Source organism: Gymnodraco acuticeps, unplaced genomic scaffold (assembly GCF_902827175.1).
Source record: "Gymnodraco acuticeps unplaced genomic scaffold, fGymAcu1.1, whole genome shotgun sequence".
In the NCBI taxonomy this organism is placed as follows: domain Eukaryota; kingdom Metazoa; phylum Chordata; class Actinopteri; order Perciformes; family Bathydraconidae; genus Gymnodraco; species Gymnodraco acuticeps.
This window is the reverse complement of record NW_022989750.1, coordinates 758495-778381: the sequence shown is the minus strand read 5'-3', so window position 1 is coordinate 778381 and position 19887 is coordinate 758495. Positions and strand designations below refer to the sequence as shown.

At 42.4% G+C, this 19887-nt stretch overlaps 1 protein-coding gene across 3 annotated transcripts in view; it reads left to right on the top strand.

The window, feature by feature from the left end:
• tdrd5 (tudor domain containing 5) overlaps positions 1-19887 on the top strand; it is a 48478-nt gene that overhangs the window by 3507 nt on the left and 25084 nt on the right. Inside the window, exons 2-9 of one of the 3 annotated variants that reach the window (XM_034204913.1) lie at positions 7207-7446; positions 7574-7785; positions 7975-8281; positions 8521-8624; positions 8710-8793; positions 8950-9006; positions 9267-9426; positions 9632-9807. In XM_034204913.1, the coding sequence (XP_034060804.1) occupies positions 7218-7446; positions 7574-7785; positions 7975-8281; positions 8521-8624; positions 8710-8793; positions 8950-9006; positions 9267-9426; positions 9632-9807 (1329 nt within the window). In that variant the 5' untranslated portion in view covers positions 7207-7217. Of the gene's footprint in view, positions 1-7206; positions 7447-7573; positions 7786-7974; positions 8282-8448; positions 8625-8709; positions 8794-8949; positions 9007-9266; positions 9427-9631; positions 9808-19887 lie in introns of those variants that run through there. The other 2 variants (XM_034204827.1, XM_034204993.1) reach the window with 2 other exon arrangements.

The window sequence follows — 19887 nt, the reverse complement described above, 5'->3', positions numbered from 1 at the left end:
CCGTGTTTGGCTCTCTCGCTGCACAGTGAAGCGTTCCCGCATTGACGTCACTTCCGGCTTCCCCCAAAACTTCAAAATGAGTCAAAGGAATTTCCCCGCGATGTTCGAAATTATTGATATTTAACGGAACGGTATCGCTTTTTCTTTTTTAAACTGACGGTTCGAGATTACTAGTAGCCCAATATTTCATTGCACAACAGTTGTTGGGATGCTGTCACAGGCTCTTTAAATCTTCCATTTAAAGTGATGTTTAAACTCAGTTAATGGGGCTCATTCACTGGAGCTTCCACAAACAACAATCAACTTAATTATTACATTCAAATTATGTACATTATTCAAGTTTACATTCACTTTGGATAATAACACGGGAGAAATGAGCGGAAGCGCTCTCTTTTCCTCTCTCCCTCTCTCTCTCCCCCTCTCTCTCTCTCCTGACAGCCTGTCAGTATCTCATGCAGCTCACTGATCTAGTAATGAGTGACCCGACAGTGAAGAATACATATATTTATAATAACTAGTTTAGCTTGTTCCAGAGGTAGATAAAATAGCTAAGTGTGTTAGGTCTAACTCTTGTGTGTTTCGTCCCGCTTACCGGTCCGGCGGGCGGAGCTGCAGGATTTCTGCTTCACACACGTTGCATACCGCTATTTTACTGTCTTTTTCGGACACCTTAAAATAATGCCAGACCGGTGAAGCCATTTTGGCGAGCTTGTTTTGCCGCACACAGAGAAAAGTGTCATGTATTTTACGTCATGCGATCGGCTCTCGCGATCGGCATGTTTAGAGAGCACCGATCGATCGGTAGAGAGTGAGTATCGGCCGATATCGATCGGTGACCGATCGATCGGAGCATCCCTAGTTTCGCAAGAACCAGCGCTGGCAAGAACGTGACTGACACGATAAGATGCTATGGTAGCAGCCTTGCTCTTGTTGTTGGGCCTGGTGAAAATGGACTGCTGTGCATTTAGCTGTCCTTTCAGGTCCCTCACCTTTTGGGAGCGTAGGGCCGAATTAGGAGGGAATTCCGTCTCGTAGCCTTTGTGCACTGTTTTGAAATGCCGCTCCTAAATTCCCCTTTTTCGATAAAGCCACGCTCGCATTGCAGATGAGACAGATGGACTTTGAATTGGAATAGATACAAAAATAATCATCCTCCCACTCGGAGTGAAAATTATATATGTTTTGCTTCTGCCATAATTGCGGTCTTGTGTGTGTGCGGACTGTCACTCCTGTTGACACCATGGATGTATAATAAGAACTGGATACAGCGTGGGAGGCGGGGCCTCATTCATTTCTATGAGAGTTGCTCATTAGCGCATGATGATAAAATGGCCCAACTTTTGAGAGAGTGAAACGTCACAGATTACCCGGCATGCCTGAGAAGTACCCGTATGTGCGCTCATAGCGCATGCGCAACTTTAACCAAAATGCTCGTTCACATCAAACACGTCAATTTGCGTACACGTAACAGCACCGTGCGTTCATGACAGCTTGGTAATGGATTGTTATTGTGATGGATTTGATATTAACGAGGCGGCAGTTGGCAGCTAGCGGCTAGCTAGTAATTATGCTAATGTACACATCAATCGTTATATACTTATATTACGCTGTAACAGGATCTAGTGATATCCAACAGAGCTTCATTTAGCATGAAAGAATTATTGCACTGTATATATATATATACACACAGTGCAATAAGCTTCTTAGTGCAATAATAAGCTACAGGGACGTTAATCTAACGTTGGTAATATTAACTTTATTTAATACAACATTTACGGTACAAGATTTAATCATACAGCCCATGTAGTATAATATTTTACAAATGATGAATTACAGCAAACATGTGCAATATATCCATTATTACAGCTCCGTGGGATGGCAGTAAGGCGATATGGGTCCGTTCTTATTGTGCATCTATGGGTAAAGATAAACGCGTAGTGCTGAACACGTAACATGAACGTGCCGGGCGGCGCGGTCCCGTGGGTTAGATGCACGTTCATAATGCAGAGGGAAATAACTCTCAGAATAACGTTATTAGCACATTTGTACAACTTGAGGAACGAATGTTTTTAATAAGGGCTATACAAGTGTTCATACTGGGTTGTTTATTTAGTTTAAAAAAAATTATCCAACGAGTTACAGACCACTCTTTCCCCATGTAAGTCAATGGGAAAAAGTGGTTCCGGGCCCAGCAACCTAAAGGAAGTGTAGTACCGCCGTTTGGCCACAACGAATATTCTCATCAGACTCCGGCACACTTCCTGGGGGCTTGGTTGACACGGACAACGTTAGCGAACTAGTGCACTGCCCACCAGCCACGCCCCGACACATGGGGTCACGCCGGCCAATCACAAAGCTTTGATGCGTTCAAGTGCATTATTCTGGCACAGGAAGATTATGTTATAGGACATTAACGATAAAACAGAATATTGTTGTTCTATTTTTAGACACATCTCGCGATCGACTGGGAATCTCCCCGCGATCGACCGGTCGATCGCGATCGACTGGTTGGGCACCCCTGAGTTAGAGAGAGACAATAAGTGGCCTGCAGGCTGACATGCTTAACTAACAATAATGCTTAATTTATTATATCAAAACGATGCCTGTCTATCTAGCATAACATCCCAATAAACTGCTAGCTAATGTTTTGCAAACTATTAAAAGTGAGGCTATTACAGTAGACCTAAAGTTAGTCTAGTAGCCTCACTTCTAATATTTTGCTAAACATTTGCTAGATACATGTTGGTTAGCTAATGAGCTTCACATATCAACCTGAAAAACTGCGAGGCTCCACTCGCAGCCCCCCCTCCGCACCACAGTTACTCCGCTGCGAGAAGCTGGACGCACCCCCAACTCTGACTGACTTCCCGCGTCCCTGTGTATCTGGGAAACTGATAGAATTGGATCATAACATCGTGGTGTTTTTGCAACTTCAGCTGAGGGGATTGGAATGTTTATTGAATTTCGGCTTAACACATGTATGTTCAGTGCCGGACTGGGACAATAAGTCAGGCCGGGAATTATACACCCAGCCAGGCCACTACCAGTTTTCTTTTGTGCCATTTTCCTGGATTTATTTGTCAATATTTACAGCGTTGCTGCCCATAGTGATAGCCCTACACTTTAAATCTACTACCCCAGAATAAACATATGGACATGGGTTACTATTTAAAAAAAAAAATTGCAAATCTATTTAGGCACCTATCCATGTGAACATATTTTAAGTGGAGGTGGACCTCAAATTCTCTAGGGGAGTCCGGGGGCATGCTCCCCCGGTAAGATTTATTTATTTATTTTTAAATGTTGGACTTAAATGCATCAATCTGGTGCACTTTGAGGGGAAAATAAAGAGACTACACCCATATGAAACAGAACTGTATACATTTAAATAATCATAAAATCATAAGAACATGGCCATAACCAATAACATACCATATCCAATATGAAAAAACATTGAAACTTTATTTGTTTTTGGTTCATTTATAGTTGTGAGTGTGTCTGGGCTCCTGAACCACCCTCTCCCCCCTGCTCCTCTTTGAGGCAGCAGCAAAGACTAGTTTTAGCTCTCAACAAGTTTTAAAGTTTATCTTGCCTTTTTTCACCTAGTTAACATTTTTTTAAATTATTATTCATGCATTTTTACTTATCACTCCCCCTTCAAATGGAAATATGTGTTTACATAAATGGTGACCAAACTGTTAGACTAAGGTAACTATCTAAACACTCAGAGTCCTTTATCTCACCTGAGCTGTAGTTATCAGTCTCTCAGTCTGACAGGAGAGGACTCTCCTCCACCTTGTTGACAGCTCATTATATCCGTTAGCGCAGCTAGCTAGCACCAGATGCTAACAACAACAATACACGTAACCGGTGCACGCACTTTCTCTCTCGCTCGCGCCACACATACACGCCCTCCCGAGCTTGAATGACACCCAGAGACCAATCGAGGGCATTAGTGTATGATCCAGGCGCGCCGGATTCATTTTAGAAGTGGGGGGGCTAAAAAAAGTGTGTGTGTATGGCCCAATCCCAAACCACGCCCTACACCCTACCCCTACACACTCCCCCTCCGTGACGGAGTGAACTCCGTGGAGTGACACATGAGGCTCCCTCCTGTCAGATGGAGGGAGTAAATACAGCGGCAAGCTTTGGGACGGCCTCCCCTCTCTCCGGCAGAAACAGGAAATGCCGTAACTGTATGTAGGCCTAACAACGGTTTCAAATCAGCATCTCTTTGACAAAAAATGTAAATGAATAACTCAAATAAAACTCCAAACATCTTTAATTGTGTTACTTTTTTGTAAAGCTCTTTTAGTTTTAAACCTGATGTTTATAAGCTTCTTAGTTTTTGCAACAGTCTGTAAATATACACAACTTTATAATAAAATGCACACAATTACCTTTTTCTAGACTAAACACAGGTATGATCCTAAGTTAAAAAAATATGAGGTTATCATGATGTTAACATCGCAATTTATCACTATCGTTTAGTGGTTTTGCAAAGAATTAACCACTCTCTGTTTTTGTACCATTCTGCGTTGAAGTACCTTCTCTTTGCCCAAATAGTCTCCTTTTTTCCGATAGTTAGCTGTACAGCTTTACCCGCCTCAATGTCCCGACAACAAACCTCCATGCAGGCGGAACCAGCCTGTTTCGGTTCAACAACGGCGGCGGCGGCGGTTTTGACAGTTTCTGCGGCCGCAGAGCTGCTGCTTTTGGGTTCATCTGGCTTCGCTGTTTGAAGAAGGTCCAGGCTCCGGAGATGTGGATGTCAGGGATGTGACCTTCCAGTTGTTAAATTTAAGTTTAGATTGACTGTATTTAGTTTTCTTCTGCGCTGGTTCTTCTGACATGTTCGCAAGTGTATATATTCTTTCTATCTCTAGGTTAACGGCTGACACACACAGAACAACGTAACAAATAAAGTAAACAACGTAACAAATAAACAAATCTAAGCTTTTTTTTTGGTTGTAATGTACATGGATACATTTGAATGGTGTGACAATGTCCTATTTGATTGGGTTAAAATGTAGGCCTACATATTCTTCCTGTTATGTCTGCCTGCTTTATTTTACCTAATGCAAAGTGACCTGCTCCATCGAAATCAGTCGCATTGACCCGAAGATACATTTTGATTCCAAGCTTTCTAATTATATCAGGATTGTTTTTGTAGGCTACTCCAAATATTAAGCAAAATATGTCACATTATATAATGACTGTTACAGAGTCATCATTTTGAGAAAAAGGCCTTTAAAGGTTTCTCTTCTCTGGAATCCATCGATCTGATTGATTATTAGCGGAGCAAATGATCAAAATACTACGGAGGGAAGATATTTTCGTTTGGATTACTGCACTCACGGGAAACACCGGCTGTTATGCCTGTTGTGACGTTAAGTTACTCCGTTATCCGCTTGTAATTATGCCGTTACAAGCTTCGAACCTGTATTTATCATCTGAATTTGCCGAAACAAGTTTAATATTCTGAAAGCCAAGACTTTGTTTCTTTGAAATCAGATGAAAACAAACTGTAACGGACCCTGTTGTGTTATCTATGATTATATGCCTTACATTCATAATTTCAGCGGGAGGGAGGTGGAGCGGCGCTGCGGAAGAGCAGAGTGGCCAGTGAGAGGCGAGCTGTGGTCTTCCCTTTACAAGCTTAAAAAATGCGTGTAGCTACTGAGATTGAATATATATAAATAATAAATAACAAAATATACACCGCTAGATCAGATCGCGTTTTAGATGCGACTTTAGAGTAGAGGGGAATTATTGAAACGGGATTTGTACAGTTTTCCGCGGCATCTGCTGCTGCGAAAATGTGGGGCAGGGCTGAAAAGTGGGGGGGGCCAATGGCCCCCTGGCCCCCTGGCCCCCCCGCTTCCGGTGCCCTTGGTATGATCTGTATGAAAGTGGCCATGTCGGCAGGCCACATCATGTAGACAGCCAGTCGCCCTCTGTGAGGCAGAGTCAGACCCACATTTGCGCAGCGTTGCGTTCACAATACATACATAAAAAAATAAATAATCCTCAGGCCAGCAGGCCACTTAACAGGCCAGGCCATCGGGAAACCTCCCGGTCCTCTCAATGGCCAGTCCGGGCCTGTGTATGGCTCTGCCGCTCAGCGCTGCTGCTTGCTTCAGTCTGTGTCTGCGTTCTTTCGGTTCTTTCGCACCTGCCTGTAATCTGAGAAGGTCCCGCCTCTCTGGCTGGCTCCCGCCCGGAAAATCTTCAGTGTTGATTGACACTTCAGTAATAGCCTATCAGATAGCGCTGTGGGCGGGACATTGCTCGTGTACAGAGTGTACTATACTTACCTTCAAAACCTCTCTTAAAGAGCACCTTCGGGGGAGAGCATTGCAAAACTGGCCCCGGTAATGGTACAAATCTCAACCTGTCGTACAATGGACAGCTTCCCCCCCCCCCCATCTATGTATATACTCGCATTTTAGACTCTGTTACTAACTGTATATCTGTAGACTTGGTATGTCTTAAATGTCCGGTTAGGATGTATTGGAACAAAATCTAAAATGAAAATTGTAAATAAGCAATCTGTATGTAAAAAAACCACCTGTATGTAAATTGTAAATAAGCCATCTGTATGTCAAATATGTCTTATATGTCTTAAATGATATGATGAATTGGAAATGGGGGACCCTGATGTAAACAAGACGAAAGTCTTTCTCTGGTCTGCATCCCCTTAACAATTATGTATGTTTTGAGCTGTACTGTACTGTACCCAATATACAAGCTGTTAATACACTTTTCAATCAATCAATCAAGAGTGGTGACTGCAGCCAGAGAAACGGCCGCATCAGAGCCAAAGTTTTATCGGCAATTTGAGAAAAAAAAAAAGGCCGATACCGATAATCGGTCAAATGCGGAATATCGGCCCCCTAGTACAAATGTATGGTCACAATTAAAAATGGCCGAAACTAATCGGTTCAATTGACACCATCATCTCAACTGCCGTCTTCTCTTGACATGTTTACGGTTTTTTAAATATAGAAATCTAAGTGCAACATTTCATAATATTATTTGTGTATAAAAAAACAAGGTAATTCAATATATGTTCTTGCTGAAATGAATACTGCAGCATTTCTATTTTTTTCAGCATTGTGCACTCTACATTTCTTTTTGGGTGGTGGTTGAATCCCTGCTGTCCATTATGTTTTGTTTCATGTATCCTCTTGCTGTATCCTGCAGATATCATCAAGATGGACCATGAAGAAGTTTTGGCAAAACTGAAGAAGGACATTCGTTCTTTGCTTATTTCGTCTAAGTTGGGCTTAGAGGCTGATCGGCTAAGGCGAGACTATGTGACCATGTTGGGGCATCCCATGCCCTTAAAACAACTGGGCTTCAGAAACATCATGGATATGGTGAAGGACATGCCTGACGTTGTGTTGGTTAACTTCATGGTAGATGGCAGCATTATTTTGAAAGGTATAGTCCTTTTGCGTATGCATTAATCTATTTTGTATATTATTTTCAATTCCACAATGAGGGGGAGAATACATACAACATACAAGTGTTTGATAAATAAGTCCTCTCAAACATTTGGCATCTGCAGCTATAGGTGACGATTCAACCCGAAGCATCCAGGAGCTGGTAGCTAAGCAGCGCACATCAAAGAATGACAAGAAGTTCAAGAGGGGAGGGGTCAGCTACTTCTCCCCCCGGTACTGTCACAAGTACGCCCCTGTGGTTCTTCCCAGAAGAGGCCGTGCTCCTCCGGCTGTCCCTGCCCAGCTGAGGGCTCAGCTACGCATCCTGCTCAGCCAGGTAAGATACGAAGGCTTCTGTGGAATTTTGCTTTTATGGCCTAATGATGGCTAAATTGTGAGAGACACATCAGATAAGTTGACTTACTGGTCTGTTTGGTTTCTACAGTCAGTAGTTTATAATAAAACAAAGTCATGTCGTTTTGATACTGCTAAATATTTAATGGTTTTGATGTGGCTGCTCTCCCAGGGTCCCCTCAGGTTGTCCGATCTGGAGTCTAGCTACCTGCGCTGCTTTGGCCAGCCGCTGCGTGTCCACAACTACGGCTTCTTCTCCACTGGAGAGATGCTGGAGGGATTGGCAGACCTGCTCCTTATCCAGCAGGGCAGGCTGGGCTCAGTACTGACCCTGAGGGAACATATGGTGCCAAAGCTACTGCTCAAACCATCTAGCACCCCTCAGAGGACTGGACCCATTAAGTCAGTATCCCCTAGAAATGACAAGCCAATCTCCAAAGGGCAAGATACCAGAGCTCCGACACAAACAATACCCCAAGGTGAGTCATTTTCACATTTTGAACATCTTTCCAGAATCTGTCCCTGAAAACAATCCATTGCAAGTGTTCTCGGCAAGGCCTGCTCATATTTCTCAGCCTTGTTTCTTTTCTTTCGAATCAGTTTGTTTCTTTAAATAATAATAAAAAACCTATTTGGTTTACTCCAGCTAAAGTCCAAGTGAAGCAGAGTCCCCCGAATCAGCACACCTATGTGAATACCTTTTTCCCTGTTAAAAAAGAGTCAACGAATGTCAGTAACATACCACAGGTGGTAGAGAAAAACCATGAAGGGGACCCAGACCTCTGTCAGGAAGGTCAGCTCTTTCAGAAACGTGTCCTCAAGGTGAGAAATTAAAGAACCTGCAGCTTGTTGCTTGGAGCAAGACAATTATCTTTGTCTTTCTACTCACTTACTCTATTTACTTCAGCTGGAGGAGGATCTTCGCCTGCAAATACTGGAGAATGGAGTCGCTGGCTCCATCAGTCAGGATCTGAAGGACAAGCTACGAAAGGTCCCACTTCCTGCTAGTTTAAAAGCAGAAGCAGTCTTTGTGATTTTATCCTCTATCATGCTTTGCTTTCTTTGCAAGTCATGGTACAGAATGAAACCTCAATCTCTGTAACAAGTTTTGTATTTAATATTTTTATGACATTACAACTCTTTACAGGTTGTAGGTCAGAGCACTGGTGGATTATCTGTGCACGATCTGCCTGCTGAGTACAAGGTAAAGAGACATAGTCCTGCACTAGTCCTGTTCACCTTCATTTTGTTAGTGAGGGTTTAAGACTAATAAACCGTGGGGTTGGGAGCATAAGAACGTGTTCATTTGAGGAAGTGGATTGAGTCCTAAGAGTATTGGCTCCACTTGTATTGAGCATCTTACTGCTCACATTTAGCCTAACCAGTAAAAGTGATTAAGGATCAGGGAAAAAGTTAACTTTTCTTCAGTTCAGATTATATTAAATGATGTGTTTTGCTCCTCAGAGGCTTTTTGGGGAGGACTTTCCACTGCTTCAGACCGGCTTTGTCAGTGTCACAGAACTGGTCAGTGCCATGAGTGACACCTTCCACCTGAAACCTGTAGTGGGCAACAATGTGGACTGGATAGTCATGGTCATGCAGGACTGTGATGATGCACAATCAGGTGTGTATGTTCAGATGTCAGAAATCAATATATCCCCTATTACTTCATTAGGTGTTAAATCAGGCAGGCTGGAAAAAAAGTCAACATGAACAATTAATTTGTTGTTTACACTTGCTGCTGTAAGTGCTATCAGTGTCAATGTATCACATTTAAATGTAAGGTATGGAGGTAACTAACCTGGACTTTTTTTCTTTCTTTTATACAGTAGACTCAAAAGTGACTTTAATGAACAGTTTGAAGTTGCCAGTTAAGAGCTACTATTTCAGCTGTGGAGAGTCTCCATGGGAAGGCCGACTGGAAGAAGATGATGAAAAATCCACAGCAGACGAGGAGAAAGAGGATCTAGTAGAGACCAATACCACTTTGAAGAGCACCACAATGGTGAGGAATCATTTTTTGTACATAACTAGTCTTTTAAGAACCCTCTTTAACCCTCTGGAGTCTAAGGGTATTTTCTCGATTTTTAGATGTTTTCTTAAATCACCTTTTTAAATGTATTTCTTCTAACATGGCACCCCATGTGTTACATATCAAAATGTTCAGGACAATCTCTGGTATTGCTATATATTAGGGGTGTAACGGTACACGTACCCGTACCGAAATTATTCGGTACGGGCCCTTCGGTTCGGTACAGGTGTGTACCGAAGTGTACCGAACGAATATAACGTTAAACGTAAAAAATTGAGAACGTGAACAACTTTTTGGAAGTAATCTCAGGTGCTGCGTCGCAGCATTCAGAGTAATTTGCTCACATTGGGTTCAACGCGTCATAGAGCGAGCAAGTCATTTCATTGGATGAGAGGCATACTATGAGAGCTGGTCAGAGGGATGCGTTCAAATGTAGTTAGTAATTTGAGGAACTGTCGAAATGGCGAACGCAGATAAAGTTGAGCTCGAAAATCCTCCAGCATCATTGAAGTCTCCGGTTTGAGAACATTTTGGTTTCGCAGTTGGGTGATTCTCACGAACTTGGTGTAACATGAGCCAAAACAGTTCGATGCAGATTTTGAAAATAATTGTTCTCATTAGTATCAACCAGGTTCTAAATGAACTAGCCCTAGTAAAAGAAAAGTTCTGTATATGTTTTAAAACACATTTTTAGAGAGTTTTAACGAGTCATTGACCAAATAAATTCATTACCGTAACACATTTTCAATTGATGATAACTAAATATTTGAGTAAATGTTTGGCATTTTATTTTTTAACGTATGCTGCTGTCAATAGTCACAAGTAGTCACATAGTGTAATAATTCAGGTAAATATATAATAATATAATAATTTTAGTTATTAACTTCATTACCGTAACACAATTTTATGTTCCACACATAGACTTTTACTGTGGTGTAAATTGTACAATTGATTGAAAAAAGACAATTTTAAAATATGTACCAAACATTTCCTGTACAAAATGAAAATTTGAAGGTTTTCCATATTCCTATCAAAATATTAACTTATTAAGGAAGTGTTATGGTAATGAACAGAGCATGTCGGTAATGAAAAGCTTTTGTTATGGTAATGACCTTACATGGAGAAGAGATATACTATTGCTTTATAAATACTTTCGCTTTACGTATATATTCACACACACACAATTTTGAATTGCACCGTTACTTTTATATACTGTCTCTTTACACACACAATAGACAATAGTAACGTAACGTTTGTTACATGATACATAATGTACCTGTATACAATCACCGCTGCCGGCAGGGACATCGCTCCTTGCATGGTCCTTGGAAAATGCGGTAGTGTTTTTCCACTCTAAACTTTTCCAGGGCTCTGTAGAAGTCAAACTGTTCAATGGGTGGTCCTTCAATGCAGATTCAGTCGAGATTTTCTGCTTTTATTCTTGCCCTGCCCTTGGTCTTTATGCGATTTTGAATGCTGAATCCACGTCCGCACCGCACCGTGCTCATTGGAATGACCGAGATTGCAGCCAGGAGCTTTGTGGTTTCAGGTAGGAAGCCAGCATGTTGTGTAGCCATGATCTTCACCAACTCCTGGAAGGAATTGTTGCTGTAGTTTGCATGGACCAGCTCCTTAAAAGGTGACCACTCTGCACTGCAGGTGTCCGTGTCAACGATAGGTTCCCGTCCCGCTGGGCACAAGTGATCCAGGATGGTCTGCATCTCATCGCGTCCAAATCGCGCACGTTCAGTGTTGTCCCGTGGCAGACACCATGGGTCAAATATGCGAAAAGCGGAAAAGAGGCCGATGTCGGGGAAACGATCTTCAATATTCTGGATGAGGGTGTCGAGGAAGCGCTGCCTTACACCATCCACGGCCTGCCGCATCGCCCTGGTGGCCTTTATCTTTTCTCCCTTAAAATACATCTCGCCGTTTTTCTCCACAATGTTGGCCAAGAATTCTTGGAATTTTAGGCCGCCTTCATCTCCAATCTGCATGGCTCACAGCGCATTGATCGTTGAGGTTACAGCAGGCTGAACGTCATCAGTGTCCAGGATGACATGCATTTCTTTAAGCCGTGCTTGCCGAGAGCTGCTGTTGGAGAAGTATCCATAGATGCTGCCCACCGTCCTCTGGTAGCGCTGGAGGGATGGAATCGCCACAGCAGCCTGCTGGGCACAGAAGTTTAGCTTATGTGCAGCGCAGTGTGTGCCACCGATGGCTGGGTTTTCCCTTTTTAAAACGCGCCCCGAACCCATTTTCTCTTCCAGTCATAACCGCTGCCCCATCTGTACGGACGCCAGTTATGTCGTTCAGGTCGATGTTGTAATTTTGCAACTGCTCCTTAATGGTTTGCGTTACGGTAGCAGCGTCGCATGCAGTATCTTTGTGTTGCACAAGTAGTGGGTTTCTAAGTCACCGTCATTTATTAGGTTAACATATGTGCAAAGAAGCTTTTCCACCGAAATGTCCGTGGACTCGTCAGTCATGAGCCCCTTGAATGTTGAGTTATTTAACTTTGCAATGAAATCCTCCTTCAGCACATTACGGCGCACTGCATGTCCTGCACTATGTCGTTGTGAGGGCGTTCTCTGAAACTCGCAGTTCTGCCAAGGTTTTACATCCCTGCAGAATGCACAGTTAATTCAAGCTTTTGTTTTTGTGTGTCAGCAACAGTTCTTTTGCCAGGTAATACACGTTCCTCTTGGCCACAATTACCGCCTTTGATCTGGCACAGACCATTCGATTAACGGCAACTTGAATGTTGTTTCTCCGTAAATGCTGTGCATCTAGCACTGCTTTGTGATCCACCCCCTTTATGTGCATCTCTATAGTCTTCACCCTGAAGTTGGACGTCCCCGAGGTGAACACGTTGTGCTTTTTGTCCCTTACACATAGTGTGCAATACATTTTATGACTTTGTTTATTATAGCACAACCACGGGAACTTCCTTTTCCAGGTTCCGACAAACTTCCTTTTGTTGTGGCTGACCGGTTTCTCTTCGTGGCTTACGGGTGTAGAAGTGACATTGTCAGATGGCGTAGGCTCTGGATGGGGTGGGAGGCTAGATGACGACAACTCTGGCCCCGGGGCACCTGCACGGGCGGGGGATGCTGGCGGAGACTAGGATGGCGGCAACTCAGGCTCGGGCTGAGAGCCAACGGCAAGGCTCGCTGGCAGTACACTTTTTTCCGTCACAGGAACCGGCTTTGTTGGCGGCGAAAAAAATCCCACCAGCCTCCTTTGCCCCTCCAACAGAGGGATGTCATTTTCCTTTTTGTCATTTAAACCAGGGGTTCCCAAAGTGTGGGAAGGTGAGCCTCCCCTCAGAGAACATAATCACAGCCGCGCCCCCCTCCCAATTATTATTGCTATTATTATTGTTGCTATAATGCAGGGGTATTCAATTGCATTGCAAAGAGAAAATGTAAGGTGAGAAAATGTCATAAAATGCTCTGTTTTCGCTACCTTCCTATTTTTTTATTGGCTGAGCGTCACCTCCTTAAAACATTAAACAATAGCTTTTTTAAACCTCTTTATCTTTATGTTTTAAACATGTTGAGGTTAAGGATGGCAGCTTCCTCATACGTTGCACTCGGAGAGAAATAGTTGAGACGGAGATGTCTTTAGCAGCAGGGAGGAGTAACGTTTCACCAATGTTGTGAGGTTTACCTGTCTTAGCTATCCGTAACGCCACTCGGTATGATGCTTCGGTTGCCTTTGTATTCACAGTGCTAAATGTGTCAATGACATTTTTCTGTGACTGCAATTCCTTGAGCTTCTGGTCAAAAAACTCCTGTGGCTTGGTCACCAAACATGGGTGTTTCGTCTCAATATGACGCCGGAGTTTACATGGTCTCATACTGTCATTAGCTCGCACCTCGTTGCAGATAACACACTGTGGCAGTGGAGTGTCATCAGGACCGGTCCATGAACATCCTAGCTTCAAATAATCATTGTCATACTTCCTTCGTTTTCTGACAGACGCTGTCTCCTCTCTCACTTTAGGTAACTTCACTAAAAATCTATCCATATTTTGCAGCTCGCATAAAGTTAGCTGAAGTTAACTAGCTAGATTTCACTGTTTCTCTTTATTTTTTTCTGGCGGCTGTGCCTCCCTTGAAGCTCTCTGGAGCCCCCCAGGGGAGGCGCGCCTCACACTTTGGGAACCCCTGATTTAAACGATAAAAATTGTCGATCTTCTCTCGGATAAATCTTTTTTTTGGGCCGCCTCGGCTCGAGTTGAGGGCGCTGCGAGCTGAAAAAGGGCATCCAATGACGGCAAGACGGCCCCCTGGTAGAAACACTGGCTCAGTCTCTCTCTCTCTTTCTCAGTCTCTCTTTTTCTCTGTCTCTCCCTCTTTCTCACTCACTCTCTCTCTCACACACAATGTGAAGATGTCCTGTTCTAACCTCTCTCTTTCCTTCCTTATGGGTTGCTGTACACTTTCTCTCTGTGCTTCACCACCCTCACCTTGGAAGCTGCCCTTTTCCTTTCCACCTTTTCTGAACTTAATTTCAAGAGGGATTCAGTATTCATTAAATAAATTAGATTAAAATAATATATATAAATTATTTCTTTATAGTTAAAGCTCACCATACATAGCTGCACACATTTCTTTCATTACCGCAACAATTTTGTTCATTACCGTAACAGCCTCCTATATGACATGGTAATGAATGCAGAGCATTACGGTAATGAATGACCATAACACTAGCTAGCATAATAGTTAGCATAGCCATGATGCTACAAAAGAAATATTTGCACTATCATTCTGGCTCTATAAAAGCAACTTTTCTATTGATTTTGGAATCAATAACTTTAAAAAAAACATTATATAATACCCCATTACGGTAATGACAGTTAGTAGTGTACACTGGGGTGTCAGTAAATTGAATCTTTAACATATCTATAGCTTGACCTTGAAAGGACATCTTACCTTGTAGCTATCTTGCATCTTCTCTTCCATGCAATGCATCATGGGTAAAAAAAAAACTAATTTAAACAAACAGGAATTGTAATGGGGCCAAATAGGCAGTGCATCGGTAATGAACTTCACATGCTCTGGACACACATATTAATCCAAAAATATTTTAATTCATAAATCTTAGACCCAAAATAATTATATTACCAGTAAGAATGTACCATTTCAACAATTGTTTGTGTTTATGTATGTTTTAAATTGTGCAGATTTATTGTGATATTTTGGGGTTAAATGTAAAAAAATAAACTCCGGACGCATTACGGTAATGAATTTCTACATGGAAAAATGGTGAAAAAAATATGAATTACTACCTCAACTACAAAAATAGCAATAGTACCACATACAATACACAATGCAGTTTGATATAGAATTGATTATTTTGATTATTTTTGTAATTTTGTCTGTCAATTCCTCACAGACATGACCAAAGGTGGTTTCGTGAGAATCACCCAGTTACGTACAAGGATGAAGGACAAAGACAGGTGGACCGAACCAAAGCTGTTTGTCGGCATTGTTCAACTAAAATTGGTTACGCGGCTGGCAATACATCAAGCTAGCACACTCATTTGAAAAGGCATCACCCGAACGTGAATATCACCGGTACCAAAAGAAAAAAAGACTGAAGTGCAAACCCAACTCCCGCTAGCATGTAAGCCTCCACCACTCGCAGAGAGTTCAGACCGAGCCAAAGCTGTTACAAACACCAAATATCCTTATGTTGCCATGTTAGCAAAGCGCTACCTGGCTGTATCTGCTGCCTCTGTCCCTAGAGAGGGTGTTCTCCACAGCAGGAGACTGTGTTAGTGCCAGCAGATCTGCCCTTTCGGCAAGCAATGTGGACAAGTTAATTTTTCTTTAAAAAAACATGAAAATACAATGACAAGCAAGTCCTAATGTCAAGCTGGCTGCTTAGGAACTAGTACAGTAGGCTACAGTTCAAATACAGATTATTTCAGTGAATCGAAAAGCTGCACCTTAATGTTTATTTTATTTTATATTTTTTTTAGTGAAGATTCACAGTTTAATAAAAAATAAAAAACCCAAAACTAATAGTTTATGTTTTGTGAGTACTAGTAGCCTACAGTAAAGTTCAAATACAGATTATTTCAGTTCATCGAAATGCTGCACCTTAATGTTTATTTTATTATATTTTGTATTTATTTGAGTGAATACATTATTCACAGTTTAATAATAATTAAAAAAATATATATATATGTTTTATTTTGTGAAAAAAAATTCTGCTGTACCGAAAACGTACCGAACCGAACCGTGACCAAAAAACCGAGGTACGTACCGAACCGAAATGTTTGTGAACCGTTACACCCCTACTATATATGCAAATTACTCACCTTAGAGCACTGTTTGATGAGATAAGTAGCTCAAAAGCTTAAAATTTGACATCCGATTTTCGGAAAATCTTCAAAACTTTTGTGAAAACACAAATGTACTTATGTGATCGAATTGTTTTGGTGTTTTAGATTTGGTTACCAAAGTCTTAGGATCACAAAAGCAGTGAAATATTTGAATTACACTGTATATAAATGTGTTATTCATGTCTAAAATAAAAAAATTAAATTCGAATTTTGAGTAAAATAGGTGTTTATCACTCTACTTTCACCACAGCAGGGACTGAGATACATTAGGACTGAATAATGACTTCATATGACATACCAAGGTTCATGTGATGTGTACAAATACAAATTGAGCATTCAACCTTTTTTTTCAACCAACAATTTATTATAAATGTTTTTTTCAACCAACTATTTATATAAATATAAGAAACTGGAAAATCTAACTATTTACTTTACAATATTGAACATCAGAACTTTCAACCAACTATTCATTATAAATGTCAAGACAGTGTCAAGGTCTTTGTCTGTCTTCCAAGACAGTGGGTCTGGCTGCTGTGAAGATGGGGGTGATGGTGCATGGGCTGCTGTGTAGGTGGGGTGTACAAGTGCTATACGAGACCTCCATGAGACCTCCTTGCTGGCTGGGTTGAAGGTGATGGCTGTGGTGGAGCCTTTGTGCTGAGGTGTATCTTGACCTGGTGGCAGCCGCAGATGGAGGTGGAGGCAGCTGTAGTGATGCTGGTCTGCTGGTCCTTGGTGATGATGGCTCTGGTGAAGGCCCTTGAGCCACAGTAGATCTTGACCTGGGGGCAGGCACAGATGGATGTTCTGGCTGCTGGATAAACGCCGCCACCTGTGAAACCTCTCTGTAAAACAAATTAAAATGTAGGACAATAATTACAACTAATTTCATTGAAATAAAGTTCAAGTAAAATGTTGCTCAAGCACAAATAACAATGCACACATAAAAAGAAAGTTTGGGAGGTTGGAGAAGGAGTCTCTCTCGATCTCTCACACACACACACACACACACACACACACACACACACACACACACACACACACACACACACACACACACACACACACACACACACACACACACACACACACACACAGTTATGGAAATCTAAAAACCCCAATACTGTAGAGTACAAGTCAGAGTGATCAAAACAAATAAATGGTGAATCAGACAGAGTTGTCTTTCTGGTGATTTTATTCGAAGCTTCAAATAAAACATTAGATACAATAAATATAGACACAGGTCTCACAGAGTATAGAAATAGTCTGCGCGAGTGTGCGCAGTTCAATATGGTAGCAAGGCTTATATACAATAAATGGTGGGAAGGTAAGAAATCTGTCTTCACACGGTCACATTGTTATTAGACACATGTCCTTGAGCTGTAGATCTCAGGAAAGGCAAGTTCTCGTGTGACTATGTGTGAGTCCATTCATAATAGCAGCTGTGGCCTTGAAGTAGAGTAGATAGAGGCAAACAGCACATCTCAGGAAATGAGAAGCATTTGGTTTAAACATATCAGGATATAATAGAAATGTCCACTACATTCCCCCCTTTTGATCACACTTGATCAATAAAAAAAACAAATAACAGGATAGACTGATATAACACATCAATGAATACACTCCATCGCTGGTTTAAGTAAACACATCCCAAATATATCATAGAAAATTGGCTGTTTTTGTGGAGGACAGACTCCAATATAATGTAAGCATAAAAGGAGGAGAGTACACTTGATACACATGATTATATTGATTATATTGTAGTGTTGGAATCAGACTCTTCTGATTCTAGCTGGTCTATCTCACTGTGGCGCAAGGGATTGTCGTGTAATGGAATAGCAGTATACTGAACGAAAGCTGAGGATACCATGCTGGAAACGCACTTCTTCAGTATTGGGATAATCAAACAGGTACAACTGATTAATAGGCCGAAAATGATCGTCAGGGATGTAACTATCCTAGCCAGCTATGCTTCCCACCCGCCCAATGTAAGTCAGGACCACCAGTCCCAGCCACCTGCGTTGGATATGTCATCCGTTTCATGTCGGCTAACAGGTTGTTAAGATGCAGCACGGTGTCAGTGATGTTCGTCTCGTAAGTGAGGTTCTCTAGCCGAATGTGTAAGGTATCTATGTTATGGGCTTTTTACCTTGTGGTGTTGGAACTCTGGGTAATGATCTGTCGTGTACATTAAGGACGTGAGGACAGTGACTGCTGGATTCAAATCCACTAGAGTGCATGTACCTATCCAGAGGGGAGCCAGAACTTGATAGAGCAGGGAATGCTACGTTAGAAAGGATTCTTCCAGGGGCACCGAATATGCGACAATACGAGATATTGTAAGCCCCGTAACTGCACGTGTTCCGTAGGATAGGAGTACAACCAGTAGTAGTGCCTAGGAAAAAATAAGGTGGTGTAAGAGACGTTTTGTGGTACACTCTCTGGATGCAGAGGCTGTGTTTCATCCCTCTCAAATGGCTGGGGTGCACATGGCTGACATGCTGTGTGCTGACACATGGATACATAAAATATAGGACTAGTCCTAACACAACTATCATGACAAGTATGCAGAGGAACCATTTTATGATTGTCCAGGCTCTCCAGTAGTATCCACATTGCTCACGGTTGCGTTGTCGCCTTTCCAGGCGAGCCCTCATCACGAGGTGGAAATGCTCCATGGGGTGTGTGTGTGTATTCCTTCGGTCGATTTTGTGACACGGACAGTCAGACTCCGCACACCGGTAACATAAACGAGGAACCAGATAGCATATGGAACCGCTCAGCTGGCACTCGCTTGTGACACCTTGTGTGTAGTGTGTTTTGGTGTATGTAGTGCAAGTGTGGTGCTGGTGGTGACTAGGACACGTCACTTGTTGTCGTCTTCTTCTTCTGTTGGTGACTAGGACACGTCACTTGTTGTCGTCTTCTTCTTCTGTTGGTGACTAGGACACGTCACTTGTTGTCGTCTGCTTCCGTTGGTGACTAGGACACGTCACTTGTTGTCATCTACTTCTGTTGGTGACTTGGACACATCACTTGTTGTCATCTACTTCTGTTGGTGACTTTCCTGTGACTACGACCTTGCAGTGGCTGGCGTGGACCCACGTAGCTCTCTCTCTACGACCTTGACCGCTATCTGGTTGACCAGAAGCAGGTAGGTACCTTGCCCACGATTGGATTTCCAGCTCTTTCTCCGGAAATCCTTGACCAGCACGAAGTCGCCGGGTTGGAGATGGTGAAGTGGACCAGTGGCAGTCGCTAAAGTGGATGACAGGTTAACATACAACATAGCAACATAGCAACCTCACACAAAGTTGTGGAGGGAAGAGGACATCCTGGAGCCTTGAGTCCAATCTGTGGAGGAGCCCCAAAAAGGATTTCAAATGGCTGAGTTGGCTCCGTGTTCGTTCCCACATCCGCATGTACATCAGCACAATGGACAGAGCTTGTGTCCATGACAGACCTGTGTCTGCACAGCATTTTGCTAGTTTGTTTTTGATTGTGCCGTTCTCTCTTTCCACCCCACCCCACTCTGTGGATGATAAGCACAATGCTTTCTGATGTCTATGCCCATGTATTCTCCTATCTGCGTAATTGCCTCATTAGCATAATGCTAATTAATTACTCAATGCTAGTGAGGTGCGAGAGGAATCGGAGCAGCTGCCTTTGCGGCTGAGTCAGCAGCTAAATTAGCA